Genomic DNA, 19,729 nt, shown 5'->3' with positions numbered 1-19,729 from the left:
GAGATAGATGACTTAAAAACTGGTACAATCTTTAAATGGTAGAATTATATAAGATTGTATAAAAAAGGAATGACTCATTCTTCTAAAGGGCTCTCCCTCTCTATTTCTGCCTCATTTTTCTTCCTGGCTTCCTTCAAGTTCCAGATAAAAATCCCACCTTTTAGTGATAGCCTCATGTTTAATTCTAGTGTCTTCCCTCTGAGATTATCCCCAATTTATCATGTATGTCTGTATACATGTCTATATGTCCATATCTTATATAAACATAGTTACTTGCATACTGTTTCTATCATTAGACTGTGAGTTGCTTGAGAAACTGTTTTTATCCCTCTTTGTATGGATAGTATTTAGATCATAGCCTGGCATAAAGTGGGTATTTAAGTGCTTCTTGATTTGACTAGCTTGATAATAGCATCTACCTCATAGGGTTGTTTGAATATAAAATTATATATGTTTGTATATATATATATATATATATATATATATATATATATATATATATATATAATGCTTTGCAAACTTTAAAACTGAATGCAGACTGAAGTATGCTTCCCCCCTCACTTTCATTCTTTTTTTAAATTCAAGTCTTCTTGCACAAAATGACTAATATGGAATGTTTTACATGATTGCACATGTATAAATTATATTGGATTTTTACCATTTGGAAGGGAGAGAGGCAGGGATAGGATTTGGAACTCAAAACTTTTTTTTAATGGTTTTAACATATATTGAGGAAAAAATAAAATATCCTATCAAAATCTCCTACAACATCAATATGGCCTACTATTATTATTTATGGTCACTAGACTCAATTTCAACTTCTAGAAAGCAGCCTGGACCTGCCAGTTCTGGAAAAGGAGTTTGTTTGTTTTACTGCTGAGTTATCTACTGTGGCTGTGATAATGGAGTATCTGAACGGTTTCATACGAGAATGCCTTTTACCTACAAATAAAATAGCTTTGCTTTCTAAGTAACATAAAATCAGGGAGCTAATAGGGAATTTAAATTTTACCTTAAAGATTATTTAATACAATCTCCTTATTTTACAGATGAGGAAAATGAGGACCCTCAGAGAGGGTCTACAATCTGTCTGGTGTTCTTTCCACTAGACTTAACTTAAAAAAAAAAAAACCCACAAACCCAATAACAAAACAACAAGTTTTTAAATCACCCACACCTGTTCCTTCAGTTTTATTAAAAAAAAAAAAAAACAATGGCTGAAGAAAGGCAGTTCAGATTGGTAAAGTTCATTCAAGTTCATAGGCTTTTGTCTTAATTCTTCCCTGATCCGTGAAAGCAAAGCCCTGGTGTTTAAGAGGCTAAGTGAGGGAATACAAATCTTTTTCTACCTTCTCTCTCCTAGAAGTTCCAGCTCATTTTCCTCAACTTCAAGATTCTTCTAAGAGCTGAAGTCGAAGAAAGAGTCTCACTCTTTCTCTACGTGTGTGGGGATTTCTTGGAGGAAGGAGGGAGAGAGGAAGGGAAGGAGACTGAAACGCATGCGCGCTTCTGAGAGCCAAGTGCCTATAATAAGAGAGCAAGCGAAAGGGGCAGTGAGCGCGAGCCGGAGTTGTGCAGTAGAAAGAAGGCGAGGGGAATGTGCGAGCAGCTGCCAGACGTCTCCCCAGCCTCCGCTGCCACCGTTCACTACCTCTCTCCACTGCGTGGCTTCTCCTAGTGCCCGGGAAAAGGACAGAGGCAAATAAAAGGGGCAGTGTTGGGGATCGGGGAAGCCGCAAGAAGGAGTGGTTCTGGTGGAGAGATTGCAGCGCTGTGCAGCCTGGTGGGAGCTCCCATCGGCCTGCAACTGGGAGAAGGGAGCAAGCCCTGGAGCTGCTCCCAGCGGCGGCAGGAGTACCCCCATCCCAGCCAGCAGGCACCGCACCGGCACCGGCACCAGCACCAGCACCAGCACCAGCACCAGCAGCGCACGAGACGAAGAGGTTCAGCCGGCCAAGTTAGCCGAGAGTAGGACGGCAGGAGGCAGCCGCCGCCACTCTCCTCTTCCCCCGGAGCCAGACACGAGCTGCTCCTGAAGCTGGTCTAGGGGGTCTCCGGTTTCTTTCGGCAGAGGGCTTGTTGGTGTTGGTGGGGGAGGTGCTTTTTTTCAGCGGGGTCCTCGGACTGAGTGTCCAGGCATTTCACATCTGCCCTCCATGGGACACTGGGCTGCTCCTCAGAAAGGGTTTCCTTGCACAGCGCGAGTTTTTCAACGTGAACCACGCGGACAAAGTTTGGAAATGAGAAGGGAGAAATTGAGGAGCCGCCGCACTTGCTGTTGCACTTGCTTGTAACAAGCGCCCTCAACACCCCCTAGCCCACCTCCCTCGCGCGCTCTCCTCTCCTTTCTATCTCCTGCTCTCTGCTGGTATAAAGCGGGTCCCGCCTCGCCTGTCACCCTGGAATCTGATTGCTGGTATCCCTCGGGAGTATAATTAATTGGCCCAGTGGAAAGGGCGTGGGCCCCGGGAAAGGAACTCCCTAGGTGCTTCTGTTGGCTTTTGCGGGGCGTATCCTCGGTGGGATGTCCGTGGAGTTGACGCTTGCTTGGGAACACCTCTAAGAGCCATCACTCCTCGCCACCATAGTGGGGACGTCCCCGCAGTTCCTCTGACTTGCCACAGGAACTACTACCGCCTGGGAGCCACCAGGCTTCCATTCTCTCAGACTCCTGGAAGCTCCTGCCCAACTACTCTCCACCGCGATTGTACCTTATTAAGACGCTGGAGAATGTGGGGATGATGGCTTAGGAGCCGCCTTCTCCATCAAATCGTCGATCACCCGTGTTCGGTTTCCCCTGGACTGGAGGGGGAAAGAAGGGTGCTGACCGCATGGAAAGGGGCGAGCTCCGCCAGGACTTCTTCTGAACCCCTTTGTGACTGTCCCTTCTACTCAGCCCCGGGATCTTTGTCAGAGCCCCGGGTCCGGGCGCTAACCGACATAAGTGTCCCCACGGGGTCCCTCCGCCCACTGGAGCCCAAGCTCCGGGTGGTGCCATGTGGGGCGGACGTCTGTGGTGCTCTTCGTCCTCCTCCTCCTCCTCCCCCACCCTCCTGCAGCTGCTGCTGGCGGCGCTGCTGGCGGCAGGGGCGCGGGCCAGCGGGGAGTACTGCCACGGCTGGCTGGACGCGCAGGGCGTCTGGCGGATCGGCTTCCAGTGTCCCGAGCGCTTCGACGGCGGCGATGCTACCATCTGCTGCGGCAGCTGCGCCTTGCGCTACTGCTGCTCCAGCGCAGACGCGCGGCTGGACCAGGGCGGCTGCGACAACGACCGCCAGCAGGGGGGTAGCGAGCCCGGCCGCTCGGACAAAGAGAGCCCCGACGGCGCCGCAGGTAAGCCGCGGGGACGGGGCCCCTGGGCGGCGCGGGGGGTGAGCGGGTTGGTTGGGTGAGGACCTGGCTAAATTTGGTCACCTGAGAGCCGCACTAGGGCCCTGGACTAGATGGGACTTCAGCGGAAAGACCTAGCTGGCTGACCCGGGTTGGGGCAGAGCTGGAGGGATGGAGCTCCGGACCCGACAGTTGGTTCTAGTCCTGCAGCTGGCAGGAGCTACTGAAGTCTGGCGAGGCACCCCGTGCCTTTTCGGCCCCTAGTTGCGTCATCCGTGTAAAAGTAGTGAGTTGCAGTAAATCATCTCTGCTACTAAGGATGTTGTGACTTGGTCCTCGATTTTAAAGAGAAACTTGAACCCCTATCACTGTGGATCTCCCCCATCCTCCTCCTTTTCCTCTCTCCCTGACATACTTCTGTTCCCCCCTCCCCCATCTTCTTGGAAGGTCCCCAGAAGATGCTTCCTGACACGGGATCAGTTTCACCCTATTTGAGGCTAAAGAGTTGATTAAAGTATTTCTTGTAGAAGAACCCATCCAAGTTTTTGCACCATTTTCTATTCCAGGCCGGCTATTCCCCGCCCCCCAACATAGAGACGTCTCCCGTCTTCCTCTCCAATTAAGCAAATTAAATTGTGAGGGAAAATAGAAAAGGTGGAGTGAATAGCAGTGAATCTAAACAGTAACTTAACTCCTTTCCCAGGCTGGGCCATGTGCCTGACAATGTCAGGTACTGCTCCATCCCCCTCCTTTGGTGGAAGAAACCTGTTAGCTCTCCCCTCTGCAGGAAGGGGGCCCTGCTGGACTTTCCAGTGGGTCAGGCTGTTCCTCCTCCATACAATGAAGGGTTTGGATTAGGTAAACAAAATTTAAACTTCCATCTCTTAGGACTTTCTCTAGTACAGTAATCGGACCAGGGGACAATTAAGTGGAAGTTTCTTAAATATAAATTGAATGGCCTTCACTTCTCCCCTACCCTGGCCCCAGGGCTCCGATGTTCTGCAACACCCATTTCCCTTCCTCCTTGTGTGCTGGCAAGGATAGCTGGCACCTGCACCTGAAACTGAATTGTGTTGCATCAGATGCCTGGCCAAATTGCCTGAGCCCCTGCAGAAGATGTTTAACTTTTTGTCTTTATGGCTTTAAAAAAAATTTTTCCTTTTAAAAGCTCTGTTCTTCTGAGACATTCTCTCTCCTTCCCCCTCCCTCCCATTTATCCCAGGTTCACCTTCTTTAGAGTGTATCCTCAAAGGAGTAGGATACTAGGGACTGAGTATTCTAGGCAGAGGGCAGATGGCAAACTTATCATCAAGGTCAACTCTCCTATGAAGCTGAGTAATTTATTTTAATTTAAAGGAATTTAGAGCACCCCTCATTTCATTCTGCCCCATTCTGTTTCTCTGTATCTTGAACTCACAGGAGACTATAAACTGCTGAGATGCATTATGAGAGGCAAAGAGCTGTTTCCTGTGACTGTAAGAAAAGAGCTCCTTTAAACTTCACTGCTTTTCAGTCAAGCATTTTATTACTCATACTACTAACCATTGTTTTGCCTTCTGTCTGAAGGGAGGAGAGGAGAATATACTGTTGGAAAATGTCTCAATTTAAAATGCCAACTCAGCTTTATACACACGTGTGTGTGTGTGTGTGTGTGTGTGTGTGTGTGTGTGTGTAATAAAGCATTAAGGAATGTGCCAAAATCATGGGGTAGTCTGATATTTACAAGTCTGTAGAGCTCAGTTTAATAGTAAAAGAAAAAAATAAATAAAAGGAGACCTCTTGGGACAAATCCCTGCACAACAATTGCTTCCCAACTCTGCCTGAAAGCTTGTCAAAATTATAAAGATGCTGACATGCGCATTTTGGGGACTTCACTGCACTTTACAAAGCTTTGTTCTAAAAAAAAATTATGCTTCACCAAATTTATTTCGCACCAATACTGTCCTATCTTGTCTAATTAAATGGTACCAGAGCTCATGGGAGCACTGTATTAATTATCCCTACATGCTGGTATGCAAGTCCAATTAAAATTCCTTGAAAGTGAACAATTATTATTTTTTTTAAGTGAGTAACACTTCATTACTTCTGACAAGACCTTAGGATAATGTGTGTGTGTGTTTGTAGATATAAAGTATACTAGATACTTAACCTTTTGATAATATATAAGGCTAGATTTCTTTAGAGGAATGCAAAGAAAGATTAATAAAAAGTCCAGCATCTTGTTACAAACCATTGGCTAATTCCAACAGTTAGGACGGGTTTATTCTTGGACAACTTTGGTGTAGCCAATTCTATAGCACCTGTTAGAACTCAAAAAATAAATCATCCCTTTGGGCTAAATTTTCATCATGAAAAACAAGCTTAGATCTAGGTGATTCTATAAGGTGTTATATTTTAATAACTTTGACTCTAGGTATTTCAGAAGTCATTAAGAACAATATTTAGAAGCACTGCTTAATTTGAGTGAATTTAGTCTGTACAGTGCCAAGGAATTTGGCTCATTCATTCAATGAATGTTTATTGTTTATTTAATTCTTACTAGATGCATGGTGTTGTAGAGGGATATCGATAAGTATAAAAGACAGTCCCTGCCCTCTAAGAGTGTGTAATCTAATAGAAAGATGTCTATAAATCACTTCAATATGGGATAAGTGTTATGAGTGACTCAGATGAGTACTAGAAGAACTCAGTGGACTCATCAAGAGTTTTTTTCCTCTTCCCTTTATATTTTCCACATGAGGAACAATTGATAAATAGTTCCAGTATTTCAGGATTTACAAAAGATTCACTGCTTGTGAAAATAATTTTTAAAAAGAAAAAACCCTGATCCTGAATGCTCGTTTTAAATCAAAATCTTGATTTTCAGAAGTTATTTTATGTGGAGGATGAATCTAACTTGTCAGAATTCATACTGTTTGTTTTATTTTATGATAGTTTCTTCCATTTTCTGGGAGCTCCCTATGATCCCCTGGTATCGGTTCATTTTTTCTATTGTCTTGGCCTGCTCATGTCTCCATAAATTCTCTTTCCATTCCTCCAAAATTATCTGCTTTTTACCCATGTAGTCTCTCCCCTCTCCCCCCAGGCTTTTGCCTTTTGCCTGAAATAGCCTTTCTCCCTGGTCCACATACCTGGCTATATCCCTCCCCCATCACTGAGTTTATTTTATCAAGGAAATTTTCTAAGACATCTGATTATGATTTGGGACTTTTTATTTCTTCCTCTCTCTGTTGTGGTAAAGATGCCTAAATTTCACCCTTCATTCAGAAGTTGTAATGGTTGATTTTGCACTGAAGTTGAGGTTGTATAGTCAGTGAAGAAAGTTTGCTATCCAAATAATATCAAAAAAGAAGATTGCAGAGGACATACTTAACCTAAAGATTTACATTCTCAGAATTACTCTTGTTATTGTTGTTTTCAGCCTTGTCCAACTCTCTGTGACCTCATTTGGAGTTTTCTTAAAAACTAGACTAATCTTCCATTTCCTTCCTGAGCTTATTTTACAGATGAGGAAAACTGAAGCAACAAAGGGTTAAGTGACTTGCTCAGGGTCACATAGCTAGTGTCTGAATTTGGATTTGAACTCAGGTCTTCCTCAACCCAGGTGCGGTATTCTATCTACTGTGCTACCTAGCCTCCCTCAAATATAAATATCCTTCAGAACTAGTTTGATTGGTCATGAGGATTTGTTCTTTTTGTATATTTGAAAATAATAAAATTATGTTTCCTTTAGAATTATCTTCTTCATATTTTCCATTAATCTAAACAAATTTTACACCCACATTGCTCATGTTTTAGGGACTAGATGATGTCTTTCTGAACTATTTTGATGTTTATTTGTTTTTTAATCTGTGTTTGTTATAAATCTCAATTCCATAGCCCCTAGCTGAGACTTAATCTTGTTAGGGGTCAGGAAGGGAATGAAAGTCAGAAAGAGTGGAGAACTCTTAAGCTATCAAGGCATGACCAAATCCTACCAGTATTTTAAGTATTAGAGCTGGATAAACATTGTTTAAGAGGAGTCACAGTTTTCTATCTGTATCCTTTCTTTAGTGCCCATCTATGTGCCCTTCCTCATCGTGGGGTCTGTGTTCGTTGCCTTTATCATCCTGGGGTCTTTAGTGGCCGCTTGCTGCTGCAGATGTTTGCGTCCCAAGCAGGAACCCCAGCAGAGCCGAGCCCCTGGAGGGAACCGACTGATGGAGACCATCCCCATGATTCCAAGTGCCAGCACTTCTCGTGGATCCTCCTCCCGTCAGTCAAGCACCGCTGCCAGCTCAAGTTCCAGTGCCAATTCGGGTGCCAGAGCTCCCCCAACAAGGTCACAGACCAACTGCTGTTTGCCAGAAGGGACCATGAATAATGTATATGTCAACATGCCAACTAATTTCTCAGTCTTGAACTGTCAGCAGGCTACGCAGATTGTGCCCCACCAAGGGCAGTACCTGCACCCCCAGTATGTGGGCTACACGGTACAACATGACTCCATGCCCATGACACCTGTGCCGCCCTTCCTGGACGGGCTGCAGACTGGATACAGGCAAATTCAATCTCCTTATCCCCATGCCAGTAGTGAACAGAAGATGTACCCAGCAGTGACTGTGTAAACTCACGGACAACAAAACTGGCTTTCAGTACCTAAGATGAACAGGCAAGAAATACTTTGGGAATGAATCCACATACGATCCATATGGGGGAAAAGTTGCTAAATGGAAATCTTTGAATGTTGGATGGCATTTTTTTTCTTTGGAAAGCATTTCTTTTTGATGGGTTCATTTGCACCAAACACTATGACAGTAGCTCTCAATTAACATGTCCAGATATGTTTCATTCCAGTGCATGATTTTTATTGGGAAAAAAAAGATTATGTTGAAGGTGTACATGTGTTTTTGATAACTCTGTGTGTGTGTGTGTGTGTGTGTGTGTGTGTGTGTGTGTGTGTGAAGAGAAATGCTTGAGCCAACAAGTGCCCTTTAGGTACAGTAGTCAGAAGAATTTTGTAAGTTGCTAGAGTAAGATGGTTTCTTTTTCTCCCCCACTCCTGCCCCTTCACTTGTACAAGATCATGATATTTGTTACCTCTTTTTCTTTTTGACTATTTTATAGACAATCAATTTGGCAGTGGAAGACAATATAATGCAATCATAAATGAAACTGTCCATTGGATCTCAGCATTTCCCAGGCACATCTTAGTTTCGGTGTAAAATTATGTATTTTGTCTAGTTTTGTGATTGTGAAAAGCTCCTTTATTTATGTAATAATCTTATGACAAAATGGTTTTTTATATACAAAAAAGAAAGTCACCATTCATTGAAATATGGTATAGAGGCTTTACCAAGGAAGACTCTGGGGTTATTTTTAATCTTGAAGAAGATTAAAGAAGGGTGGAATAGCAATAAAACCATGAACTCTCTTCCTGATTGTATTTTAATCTGACTTTATCATAGCATCTAATAAGGTGCAAGACTTGATAATTCACCTTAATGATATTTTATGCTTTCAATTTAAAAAAATCAGTTGCTGCCATTCCAAGTTACTTTTTGCTATGGAAATTTGTCCATCTTGGTATTTTGTTCTGCTTGGGTTTTCAGAGACTGAATTCCTGGACAGTAGTAAGTGCATTTCAGCTATAGATGAAAAGGAGGGTCACTATTTCTGCCTAAACCTGGTGAGAATGATTTACTGTTTATATATGATCAACATAGATAAAATAAAATACAAATTTACTTAATAGGACTTTTTTTTTTGCCACAATCCAGATGTTGAGTGGAAAATATATACCATAGACTTAGGACCTTTGGCCAAAATTAGAATATCTAACAGCTATTGGGGAATAGGCAAATATATTATATACCCTTCAATGAAACTTTTCTGACATGGCTTACTATTTCCCCCCTGGACATCAAGGACTCATATCAAGACAAAGGTTTACAAATATGCTAACTTTATTCAGTAAGGAAGTTAGGCATTTCTTGTTTTCTTCTCTCTTTCAGTCTCTCTGCAAGAAGCACCCCATTCATTGCACATACCCAGATAAAGACCCTTGCTCTGATTTATGAAATTCAGGTGAATCTCATTGTATATTGTTTACGTAATAAAAAAAGTAAGTTAAGTATGTGGAAATTATTTTATTAGCTGGTGGAGACATAAGATTCTGATTGTTAATTAAAATTTTGTGAAGTGTGGTATTTTACATGTTTTATATATGTCATGGATAATGCAAGACTATGTCAGTATCTGGTATGATTTTAAAATTTCAAAAAAGGATTCCTAACTAAGATGTTTTTACAATTGAAGAAAAAATATTGTTTCTTAATAAATATTTTATGGTGTGAATTTATGGGATGTTTGGGTTTTTAAAATCTCATTCACTCATTTTTCAAACAGTTCTCTGATTTGTTTTTTGGAATACATCTGTCAAACAATCTAGGAAAGGTTGCTGAATAAACATTAGTAGTATATATTCCTGTCCTCTTGATAAGAATCTACTCTTACATGTAATTGGCCACAGTAAATTTTTCAATCTAAACTCTCAGAGGAAAGAAACTTTCTTTTCCATATTCTGTGGGTCACACTGATCCAAAATTGTTTAAGTATTATCAAATGGTCTTAGTAGACCATTTTGGATAGTGAATTTCTTCTACTGTACCTACATGGAAATCACAGCATTACAGGAAGAGACTCTTGTTAGAGATGATCTAATTCAGTCTCTTAGCCAGTTTAGGGATGTCCTCTATAAACTATAAACCTAATCTATGCTTGAATTCTTGTAATGATGGAGAGTTCAGTCTCTTAAAAAAAGCTGTCAATTTTCTTTCAGTTCATTGTTTTTTTTCCTTAGGAAAGGGGAGAAAGAAAGTAATTTTGGTATTTCATCTAAGCAAATACTAAAGCAATTCCATTCTAGTTCTGAGCTTAATATTATTTGTGTCACTGTGTGTGCCTGAAAAGAAAGTCTCCTGGTGCTTTGGGGCTGCTGGTCCTCTATTGTGCAATAAGGTCAGGAGCAACCCTACTTGGTGAGAACAAATTTGCCCATTTAAATGAAGTAAGTTCATTGGGCAGAGTATAAAAAGATACATAATGTTGGGGGATGGAGCAGGGGGATTTGCATCTCTCTGTTCTGATATATAGGAGACTTCTTCCTCCCTGACCCTTTCCAATTTACAAATTCAAGAAATGTTGTTCAAATGTGTTCAGTATCCCCTGCTAACTCATCACAGAGTCAAAGGTCTCCTTTTCCCTGGTACTACCCCATTTCCATTTCACTGTAGTAGAAAGAAAACTGGATTTGGACTCCAGGAGGGCCTTAAGTTCAAAGCCTCAGTTTTGTTACCTGGAGCAAATCACATAACCTTTCTGAGCTGTCTAAACTTCTTCACCTGATAAATGGGGAAAATAGCACAATTGTGGGGCTAATTATATAACTCGCACTTCTGACCTATTTACCTATAATGTCCAGGCTAGCTTGGAGGACTTCTGGACAGCCTTCGTCTCAGCAGGATAGTCAGGAATAGAGTCTAAAGTCTTTATTGTCTTTGTCAAGTCTGTCTCCTTCACAGTCTGTGTCTGTCACAGTCTGACCCAGTCTTGATCTTAGTGTAGGAGTGCAGGAGGCGGAAGAGTCATCAGGAGGATGGTCAAAGATGGAATTTCTAGTCCTCTCAGCCCTTAAATACCCTATTATAATTACATCATTACAGCATACTGAATATATGTGAAGTAGAGAACCATTATACCACCATGCTAAGTACAAGTATATGTATACTAAAGAACCATCATCTCATCAATTCCACTGAATTAACACCTTATTGTAAGTATCCTTGTTTCAAGTATACTTCTCCAGAGCACTCTACATTTACCTTGATGTTAAGTGACCTGAATGTGCAAATTGTGAATGCCAGATACCCTGAGAGTTAAATAGTTCCCAATTAAATTTTAATTTTAATTTAATTTAATAATGCATTTCATACATTATATGGAAGACTTAAATCCTGATCTTTCTGGTTTGGAGGCAGGCTCTCTACAAAGAATCTTTTCACGAAATATATTTTTGTTTTAAGCTGTCCATTTCAACCTCTTCATTCTTATTGTTCAGTCATTTCAGTCACGTCTGACTCCTTGTGACCCCCATCTAGGGTTTTCTTGGCAAAGATACTGGGGTGGTTTGCCATTTCATTCTCCAACTCTTTTTACAGATGAGGAAATGGAGGCAAGCAGGATTAAATGACTTGCCTTTAAGTGTCTGATGCTGGACTTGATGCTTGGCATGCTATCCATTCTGCCACCTAGCCATCCTGATACAGCTTAGTCCTTTGAGATATTTTTGAATTCTCGTCCTTTGAGGATTAAATCACTGCCCAAGGTCACATAAACATAAATGAAAATCTGGAATTTGGACCCAGTTCCTCAAATTCTAATGCTAGTACTCACAGAAATAGAAAACCATATATCTGGAGCTAGAAATAACTTCAGATTCCATCTAGTCCCATGCTTTCACCTTACAAATGAGGCATCTGAGGTCCATTTTAAAGTCCAATTAAGAGTTTTCAGGGAGATGCTGCCAAGGTCATATAGGTCATGCAACATTCCCAAGGTCCTTCTCACTCCAGGGCCAGTGTTCCATCCACTGCCCCATTGTGGATGCTTTGGGACAAATTCACTACTTCTTTCTTATACAAGTTTCCTAATGTTTCTTTCCATTTTCCTAAAGCTTCTGTTGAAACATCTCACACAGCTTCTAATTAGATTATAATGTATTTTATGTTAGCTAAGATTTTGGTTGAGAGGTGGACACTCTCCTAGTCTCATTAGCTACTTTTACATGATTATTAATCCCAGTGTCTATAGTTAGTTTCAATTTAATTTAGCAAACATTTGTCAATACCTACTGCTTTTCTCTAACTTTATGGAATGCATTCTGAAAACTTCTGCTTCCAAAGTCATTGATCTTTCTATTATACTTATGACTTAAAGAATAATGGGAAATAAAATGTGCATATTTAAAATATGGAAATATGTTTAAAAGAATTGCACATGTTTAACCTATATCAGATTGCTTGCTGTCTTGGGGAGAGAAGAGGTAAGGGAGGAAGGGAGAAAAATACAGACCACAAAGTTGAATGTGTGTTGAAAATTATCTTTACATTTATTTGGAAAAATAAAATACTATTAAAAAAAGAAAATGTGCAAGAAGAAAAATCAGAGATTTTAAACACAGGAGACTAGTCTCACTGACAAAAAATTAGGAGACATGTTTAGGGGAAAGTTTAAACCAGGTTTTAATTGCAGAAGATGAATTTTTTTGAACTTTCCCCCAAATATTTGGGCTGCATTTTGAATCCTGTAGCTCTTCTTATACCCTGACTAGAGATTAGCATAGCCTGATATAGTAGGGAAGAATTGATCTCATAACCTGATATGGAAGGGAGAGTTGATCCCATCCCTGCATGGGACCTTGTCACCTCTCTGGAACTCAGTTTTCATATCAATTAAAATAAGGAATTAGATTAAGTCTAAGATCCTTTCTGCTTGAAATCTTTCAGATCATTTTCAGAGTAGGAAACTGAGTCCCATAGGAATGAATTTTCTTGCCTAGTTCAGTCTGCTAATAAATGTCAGAATGAAGATTCAAATTAGTGTCTTCTGATCTCCTGGCCATTCCTGTTGGAAGAATACAATGTTCAGGACTTCCTGGGCTCTTGTTTATCCCTAGATGATATTCCCCTCAAAGGCAAGATATCTTGAATCTTTTGATGCTAAGGAAACAATTAGCTGTTTGTAATTAAATGAGAAAACTGACCCGTTAGTTTTCTGATTTTTGTTATTGGAAAAAATAAGAGTTTAATAAAGATTCCAGATTCCAAACACATGGGATGAATACATTTCAATTAAAAAAAATTTAAAGCTGTTCCCCTCTTCTCTTTAGCTAAGCTAGTCTTTTAGTCGTCTAGGCTTTTGCAGAACTTTGCCAAATGCAACATTTCCCTACAAGGTTAACTTGAACTTATCTATATAAAATTGGACACATTTGGTTGGATGATTTCCAGGATCCAGACGTTTGTGTCTTACTATTCAGGAAATCTTTTGCCTTAGGGTAAGGGCTTAGCACCTGCGTCTTTTTCAGAATTACTGTCTCAAGATAACATGAAAAGCCCAGTGTTTGTTATTTAGTTGCTTTTTATCCATGCCTGATTTTTTGTGACCCCATTTGGGGTTTTCTTGGTAAAGATACTAGGACAGTTTGCCATTTCCTTCTCCAATTCATTTTACAAATAAGGAAACTGAGGTAAACAGGGTCAAGTGACTTGTCCAGCATCACACAACTAGTAAGTGTCGGAGGCTAGAATTGAACTCAGGAAGATGATTCTTCCTGACTCCAGGTCTAGCATTTCATCCACTGCACCACTTAGCTGCCCAAAAAGCAGGGGAAAATTAGCTAATATTAGCTAATATTTGCAAATATTGCTAAAATTTGAAGAGAGACAAAGTGTATGCCCACAAAATGAGGACCAAAGCAGATAGAATAGAAAAGGTGAAAGTGATCTTGGGAACCAGGGAGCTGAAGAAGGGGATGTCAAATTCCCTTAGTTCTTATTAGCTCTTAAACTAGTTCCCTTTTTCCTGTGTTTCTCAGTCAATTAATATATGTCAGCTTCAAGCATTTGGCAGCAACAACATAGAATTCATGTGTAAAATACCAATGACTAAAAATAAATGCTGTGACTTGATGCTTTGTTTGCTATTTGTTTGTGTTGCTGTGGCTATAGGAAAAGGATGACTGCATTTCTTTAAATTCAGATTCTGTGCCAGAAATTTAATAGTTTTATGATTCTGAGCAAATCATTTAATCACTCTGCCTCAGTTTCCTCATCTGTGAAATGAGGTTAATAATAGTACCTGCCTACATAGGATTTTTATAAGGATCAGATGAAATAATTAATGCTAGTTATTATTATTAGAATGGTTTGTATTTTAAGTTCTTCATTCATTTATATTGGACCTCTCTACCAGACTAGGCTGAATCAGAATTGACTTTAGTTTCTGTAAGGATAGTATTAACTGACTTTTACAGACTTAATGCTTTAGGGGTTTATAAAGCATTTTACATACTTTTATCTCCATCCAGTAATTCTGTGTGGTAAACGGCATAAGTATTATTATTTTCATTTTGTTGAGGCGGAATCTCTTCTATAGCCAGGCTTAACCTTTTAATAAGCATCAGAGGCATTATTTGAACTCTTATCTTTCTTAACTCCAAGTCCAAAACTCTTTCTGCTGTTACCATATAAGTAGCATTCTTGCTTATGCTCAATTCTAGATGAATGTCCCTCTGGTTTCTTTTTAAAGACAGGGAGGAAAAAAAAAGATTAGGAATGGACATGGTGAGGAGGGGGGGGTTCTTTAGTGAGTAAAAAAAAAGTCAAAGACATATGGAGTGGTTAAGTTCAGTAATGTTGGGATGGAGAGTGTATTCATTCTTATATTTATTCTCTTGGATGTTCTAAAGAGAAGAATTTAAAAGGGCAAAAGGTCATATTTTCTCTATTATCCCCTTCCTCTGAACCCTTCAGCTATGGACAATGAGCTTGTTAGGGTTCACTTTGTCTATTTCTTTTTTGCTCCTAATAGTCTCTAATAAAATTAGGTCAGTATATCGTGGATGTCTAATCTATTTTAATTGAGGTAAGATTTAAGGAAGAGTGGGTGCTCTCCCCATGATGCTGTCGTGTCTGACTCTTTGTGACCCCATTTGGGGTTTTCTTGGCAAAGATACTGGAATGGTCTGCTATTTCCTTCTCCAGTTCATTTTACAAATAAGGAAACTGAGGCAGACAGGGTTAAGTGACTTGCCCACAATCACACAGCTAGTAAATAAAGGATCACACACACTCCAGAAGTAACTTACCCTCTCTTTTTGCAAGGTTATTATAAAGACCAAGGATGTACACAAAGGGCTTTGTAAAAGCAGTTCTAAACCTTTTTGGTGTTATAGTCTCCTTTGGTATGGATTATAGACTTCTCAGAATAATCCCCTTCCTTCCCCAGTAATTGAAGGAAATGCTCAATTTCACTCATGGATTAGTGAAAACATAAATGTAAATTTTTTCCATCCGAGTTCACAGACCCCCTAAAATGGATCCATGAACTGCTAGGTTAAGAATCCTGCCTTGAATAGATAAACAAATACAAACTCTTTTAAATAGGGTTCTTCAGGGGAGACAAAAGGAAGGAAGAGCTTTGTTTTTTTTTTTTGTTTTTTTTTTTTCCCCTCCTAGTTCTGTTTTATGAAAGGACTTGGAAATACTTTTTTTTTTTTCTTTTTTTGGCCAGACCAGCAACAAAGTATTATTGTTTCTCTGTTAGGACTTGAGGATACATTTCTGTCAGGCAGTCCTGTGACAAAGTAACATGGATTTTCAAAGAAAGTAGAGGCTTCGGGGGTAGAGAGGAAGTCAACAATCTCACAGTATGGCACGCCAGGAATGCCCAGAGCTCCTGCCAGCTGTACCACATGGTAGTGAGTCTGTTGGGCTGCCCACATACTTTGCTGGCATACCAGATTTCCTGCAAGGGTCTTCCCTTTCCTGGGCTGCCAGTGGCTTTTTCTAGTTTCTTTTCATCTTTACGGCAGATGCCCAATTTCATGGGCTTTGGAGATGAGGGCTGGGAGAGACTTAGGTAACTGTTATTAAATTCTGAGTTTCACCAGCCTTCCAAAATCCAGATTGCTCCCTCTCTCAATTTGTCTTCTCGGCCGAAGAAGAAACCAACACTAAAACCTGGCATTGGGTTGGAACTAGACTGGATGAAATTCAGGGAATTCAGAATGATCATCAGTTAAATTTTTTTCTTATTCTTGATATTCTCTTTCCCTCTCCTTTCAGTCAACTGAGAATATAAACACTACTGTGATTTGAGTTTATGTACCAAATTGAGTGATTCTGGATGATGACAGAGGCAGAAATTGTCAAATGATATTTTTCAGGAAAATTAGGTAGTGAGGTAGGTATACATATTTCAGTTGATTTCCTTGGGCATATTTCCAGTAAGCTGCCCTCAGTTATGTTTAAGGAGTGTTAAAAATCCAACTAGCTGCTCTCAGTTGTTCTGTTAAAAAATTTTAGGCATTTGTGTATATTAAATTTAACTCTACCCTGCCAGGTCTGAATAACTGGGAGATACAATTACAAAGCTTTGTGTAAGGCTGTGGCTGTGGGAGTCAGTGTACTTTTCAGTTAAAACTTCAACACTTCTGGAAATGTAGATCCAAGATGAACAAAACCTGGGCTTATATCAAGAAAAAGAGAAATGTAAAATTAGAGCTTTCACTTTTAGTGCCAGAATAAAGATACCACAACATGGATAAAGCCATCAGGATTTTACCTAAGATTAATGCAGGATTAAAAAAAAAAAAGTAAAGGAATCCTAATTTGAACTGCCTTGGAAGTGTGGGTTTTTTCATTTAGAAAAATCATAGGTTCCACAGTGTTATTTATTCTGCAGACAAAACAGCATAAGGAGACTGATTACCATCTGTATCATGTATACATAATTACCACATATATGTATACATGTGTGGACATAATGATCACTGAAAAATTAAAAACAGTAAGAGGACATTTCATTTAAGTCTCTCTTCTCTAGAATCTTTAGTGATTTAAAAACATTTGTAATTAGGTCCCCTGCCCCTTCCCTTTCCACGCATATTCCATAGTTCACTCATGTCCCATTATTGTTTTATTAAGTTGGGTCAAACCCTTTAAGTTCTTTCTTTCTTTCAATATGATATACACAGCCTTTATTTATGATCTATCTTAGGAAGTTCTTTTCTTCTTCAGATTTTTCTCCCATGAATCCATTACTCTAAGACCTTTTCCTGAGTTATTTAGAATTCATTCAGATCGGTAAAGATCACAGATCAGATGTGTGAAATCCAAGGGTCCAATCTTGTGTTTAAATGGGACTTTCTTCTCTAGAGAATTGAAGACTCCACAGTAAGATGTTCCTCAGCTTCTAAAGCACTATTCCATTTTCCAAAGTCTTGAGTTGTCTTATCTCCTACCTCTGTGCCATTTCTTTGTAGGCACAAATGCTGTCTCCTATTCACTCTTGCATGTAGGGTCTTTTTAAACATTGCATTTGAAGCTAATTTGTCATTTAGCATCATTCTAGAATGAAATTTTAAAACAGAGGGGCTTAGTTTCCATCCATAGGACTTTTAACCAGAGTAAATCTGATTTGCCTCTCTGAAGCAACACTTTTGGGGTGGAAAAGAGAGCCTGTTTTATGCCAGTTTTAGTGTATTATCTTCCATGTCAGTTCACTCAGCAGGCTAACAACTTTCCAGCCCTAAATGTCACGGGACCTTCAACCCTTAGAATTTATTCCATTCTGCAGTGACCTTAGTGTCCAATGTTTTATCTGCTCATGTGTCTTGCCAAGTCAACAAAAATCTATTAGGATCTAGGTATTCTTCCTGTGGTTTTGTGATTATTTTAAACTAAACCATTCAGTCTTTTTGGCTTAATTTTTGGAGCTCAGTGGCCCAGTGGATAGACTATTGTTCCTGGAGCCAGGAGGACTTGAGTTCAGGTTCAGTTTTAGGTACTTTTTAGCTGCATGACTCTGGACAAGCCATTTAACTTCTGTCTGCCTCAGTTTCTCCATCTGTAAGGCAAAGACAATAATAGCATCTACCTCCCAGGTTTGTTGTGAAGATAAAATGAGATGATATTTGTAAAATGCTTACTAACCTTTAAGTGCTCTATAAATGCTGCTGCTATTATTAATTATTATGTAGTCCTGGGCAAATCACAAATTCTCTGACCTCTTTTTAGTTCTTTCATCTGTTAAACCAGGGATAATAGTGTTAGCACTGGCTCTCTTACAAGACTGTTGTGAGAAAAGCACTGTGTAAACTAGAATGTCCTACCTATGTAAATGCAAGCTATTATTATCTGCCTTTTGCTGATGAGATGGTGCAATTGTGAAGCCACCAGACCATCATTTATTAGCTTCTCCAGCACTACAGTCAAATCAATCCAACATTTATTAAGTACCTGCTAAGATGAAGTAGTGGATAGAGACTGGTCTCAGCTCTTGGATGCAAATCTGAACTTGATCAAATCCTGGCTATGTGACCTTGGATTTCTCAGTTTTGGAGGCCAGAGTTGTCAAACTCAGATAGAACCAGGGACCATTAATCCATAAGAATCCCTGCAAGCTGACTATTGACTTAGTTTTTAAAAAATGTAATGCTATTGATTTTATTGTATTTTCATTTATTTTGTTAAATATTTTCCATTTGCTTTTTAATCTGGTTTGGGCTGGGCATCAGCATGTTTGACTCTGTCTGAAGTGCCCATTATGTTTTCTTAATTGAAATTTCCTTATATCGATGAAATCAAAGGTCCAGGTCCTCTCCCTTTGTGGCAGGAACTCTATTAGGTTCTGAAAATAAAAAGGGGGAAAAAAGAAATATATTTAGTATTTCAGGATTTTATACAATGTTGGAGTAGGGTGGGGTAAGGAGACCAAGTGTAACCATGCAATCATATACAGAATTAATACAGAATAAATGCAAAGAAGTTAACTAGAAGGAGGGGGATACTTGAAGTTGGGGGCAATCAGGGAGGGCTTTTGCTGCATTTGAAAGAAGAGAGGAATTCTGTGAGCTGGAGGTCAAGAGAGTACATTTCACACCCAGGTCAAAACAAAAACAAAGATGGAGTATTGAGTGTGAGGAGTCTAGGGCAGTGCCCTTTGATTAGGGGGAGAAATGGCTCTACGAGGCCAGGAAGGTAGGTTGGAAGGAGGAAAGCTAAAGAGAACAGGGGAATTACTGCATTTTATTGAGTAGGGGAGAGATGGGGTTAGCTCATCAGGAAAATCTTGGCAGCTGGGGAGGAGCATGTACTAGAATGATTGGAACAGGGACTCTCTTAGGAAACCAAAGAACTAAGATTGAGAAAAAGAAAAAAGGAGGGAAAAGACATTCCCTGGAACCAGGTTAGCACATTTGAAGGCTCTGGTCAGGGGCTTGCAGGGCAGAGCAGGGACAGAGGGATCTTTGGGAGGAGCTGCTAGATAAATGTGAATTTCTAAGCCAGGAGGTTTAAAGGTAATTTTGTAAAAGGGCACATCAGACCGCAAATACCCTGACATTGATTTGACTTGACAGTGGAACCTAAACTCACTCACCCCGACATCTCCCTCCCTTTTTAGTGGGACACTATTTCATCTTCTCATTTCGGATTTCACATCTATTTTTCTTTTTATCCACCTTTGTCAGCTAACTAAAGGGTTAACAACGGCCTGCCTTTCATAGATTTCTAGGAGGGCCAATTGTGTAGAAGAAAGCAAGTTCTCTTTGCTTTGTTTTTATGAGAACATTTTT

General features: G+C 40.0%; 1 protein-coding gene across 1 annotated transcript; it reads left to right on the top strand.

Annotated features, from left to right (window-relative positions):
* The first annotated feature begins 1,194 nt into the window (after positions 1–1,194).
* On the top strand, positions 1,195–8,141 carry SHISA2 (shisa family member 2). The gene is made up of 2 exons (XM_051986561.1): positions 1,195–3,333; positions 7,384–8,141. Exons 1-2 carry the CDS (start codon positions 2,997–2,999, stop codon positions 7,935–7,937), a joined length of 891 nt encoding a protein of 296 aa, XP_051842521.1. The 5' UTR covers positions 1,195–2,996; the 3' UTR covers positions 7,938–8,141.
* The last annotated feature ends 11,588 nt before the right edge of the window (positions 8,142–19,729 follow it).

Source organism: Antechinus flavipes, chromosome 3, assembly GCF_016432865.1.
Source record: "Antechinus flavipes isolate AdamAnt ecotype Samford, QLD, Australia chromosome 3, AdamAnt_v2, whole genome shotgun sequence".
Lineage (NCBI taxonomy): Eukaryota > Metazoa > Chordata > Mammalia > Dasyuromorphia > Dasyuridae > Antechinus > Antechinus flavipes.
This window is presented reverse-complemented; position numbering and strand designations above follow the sequence as displayed.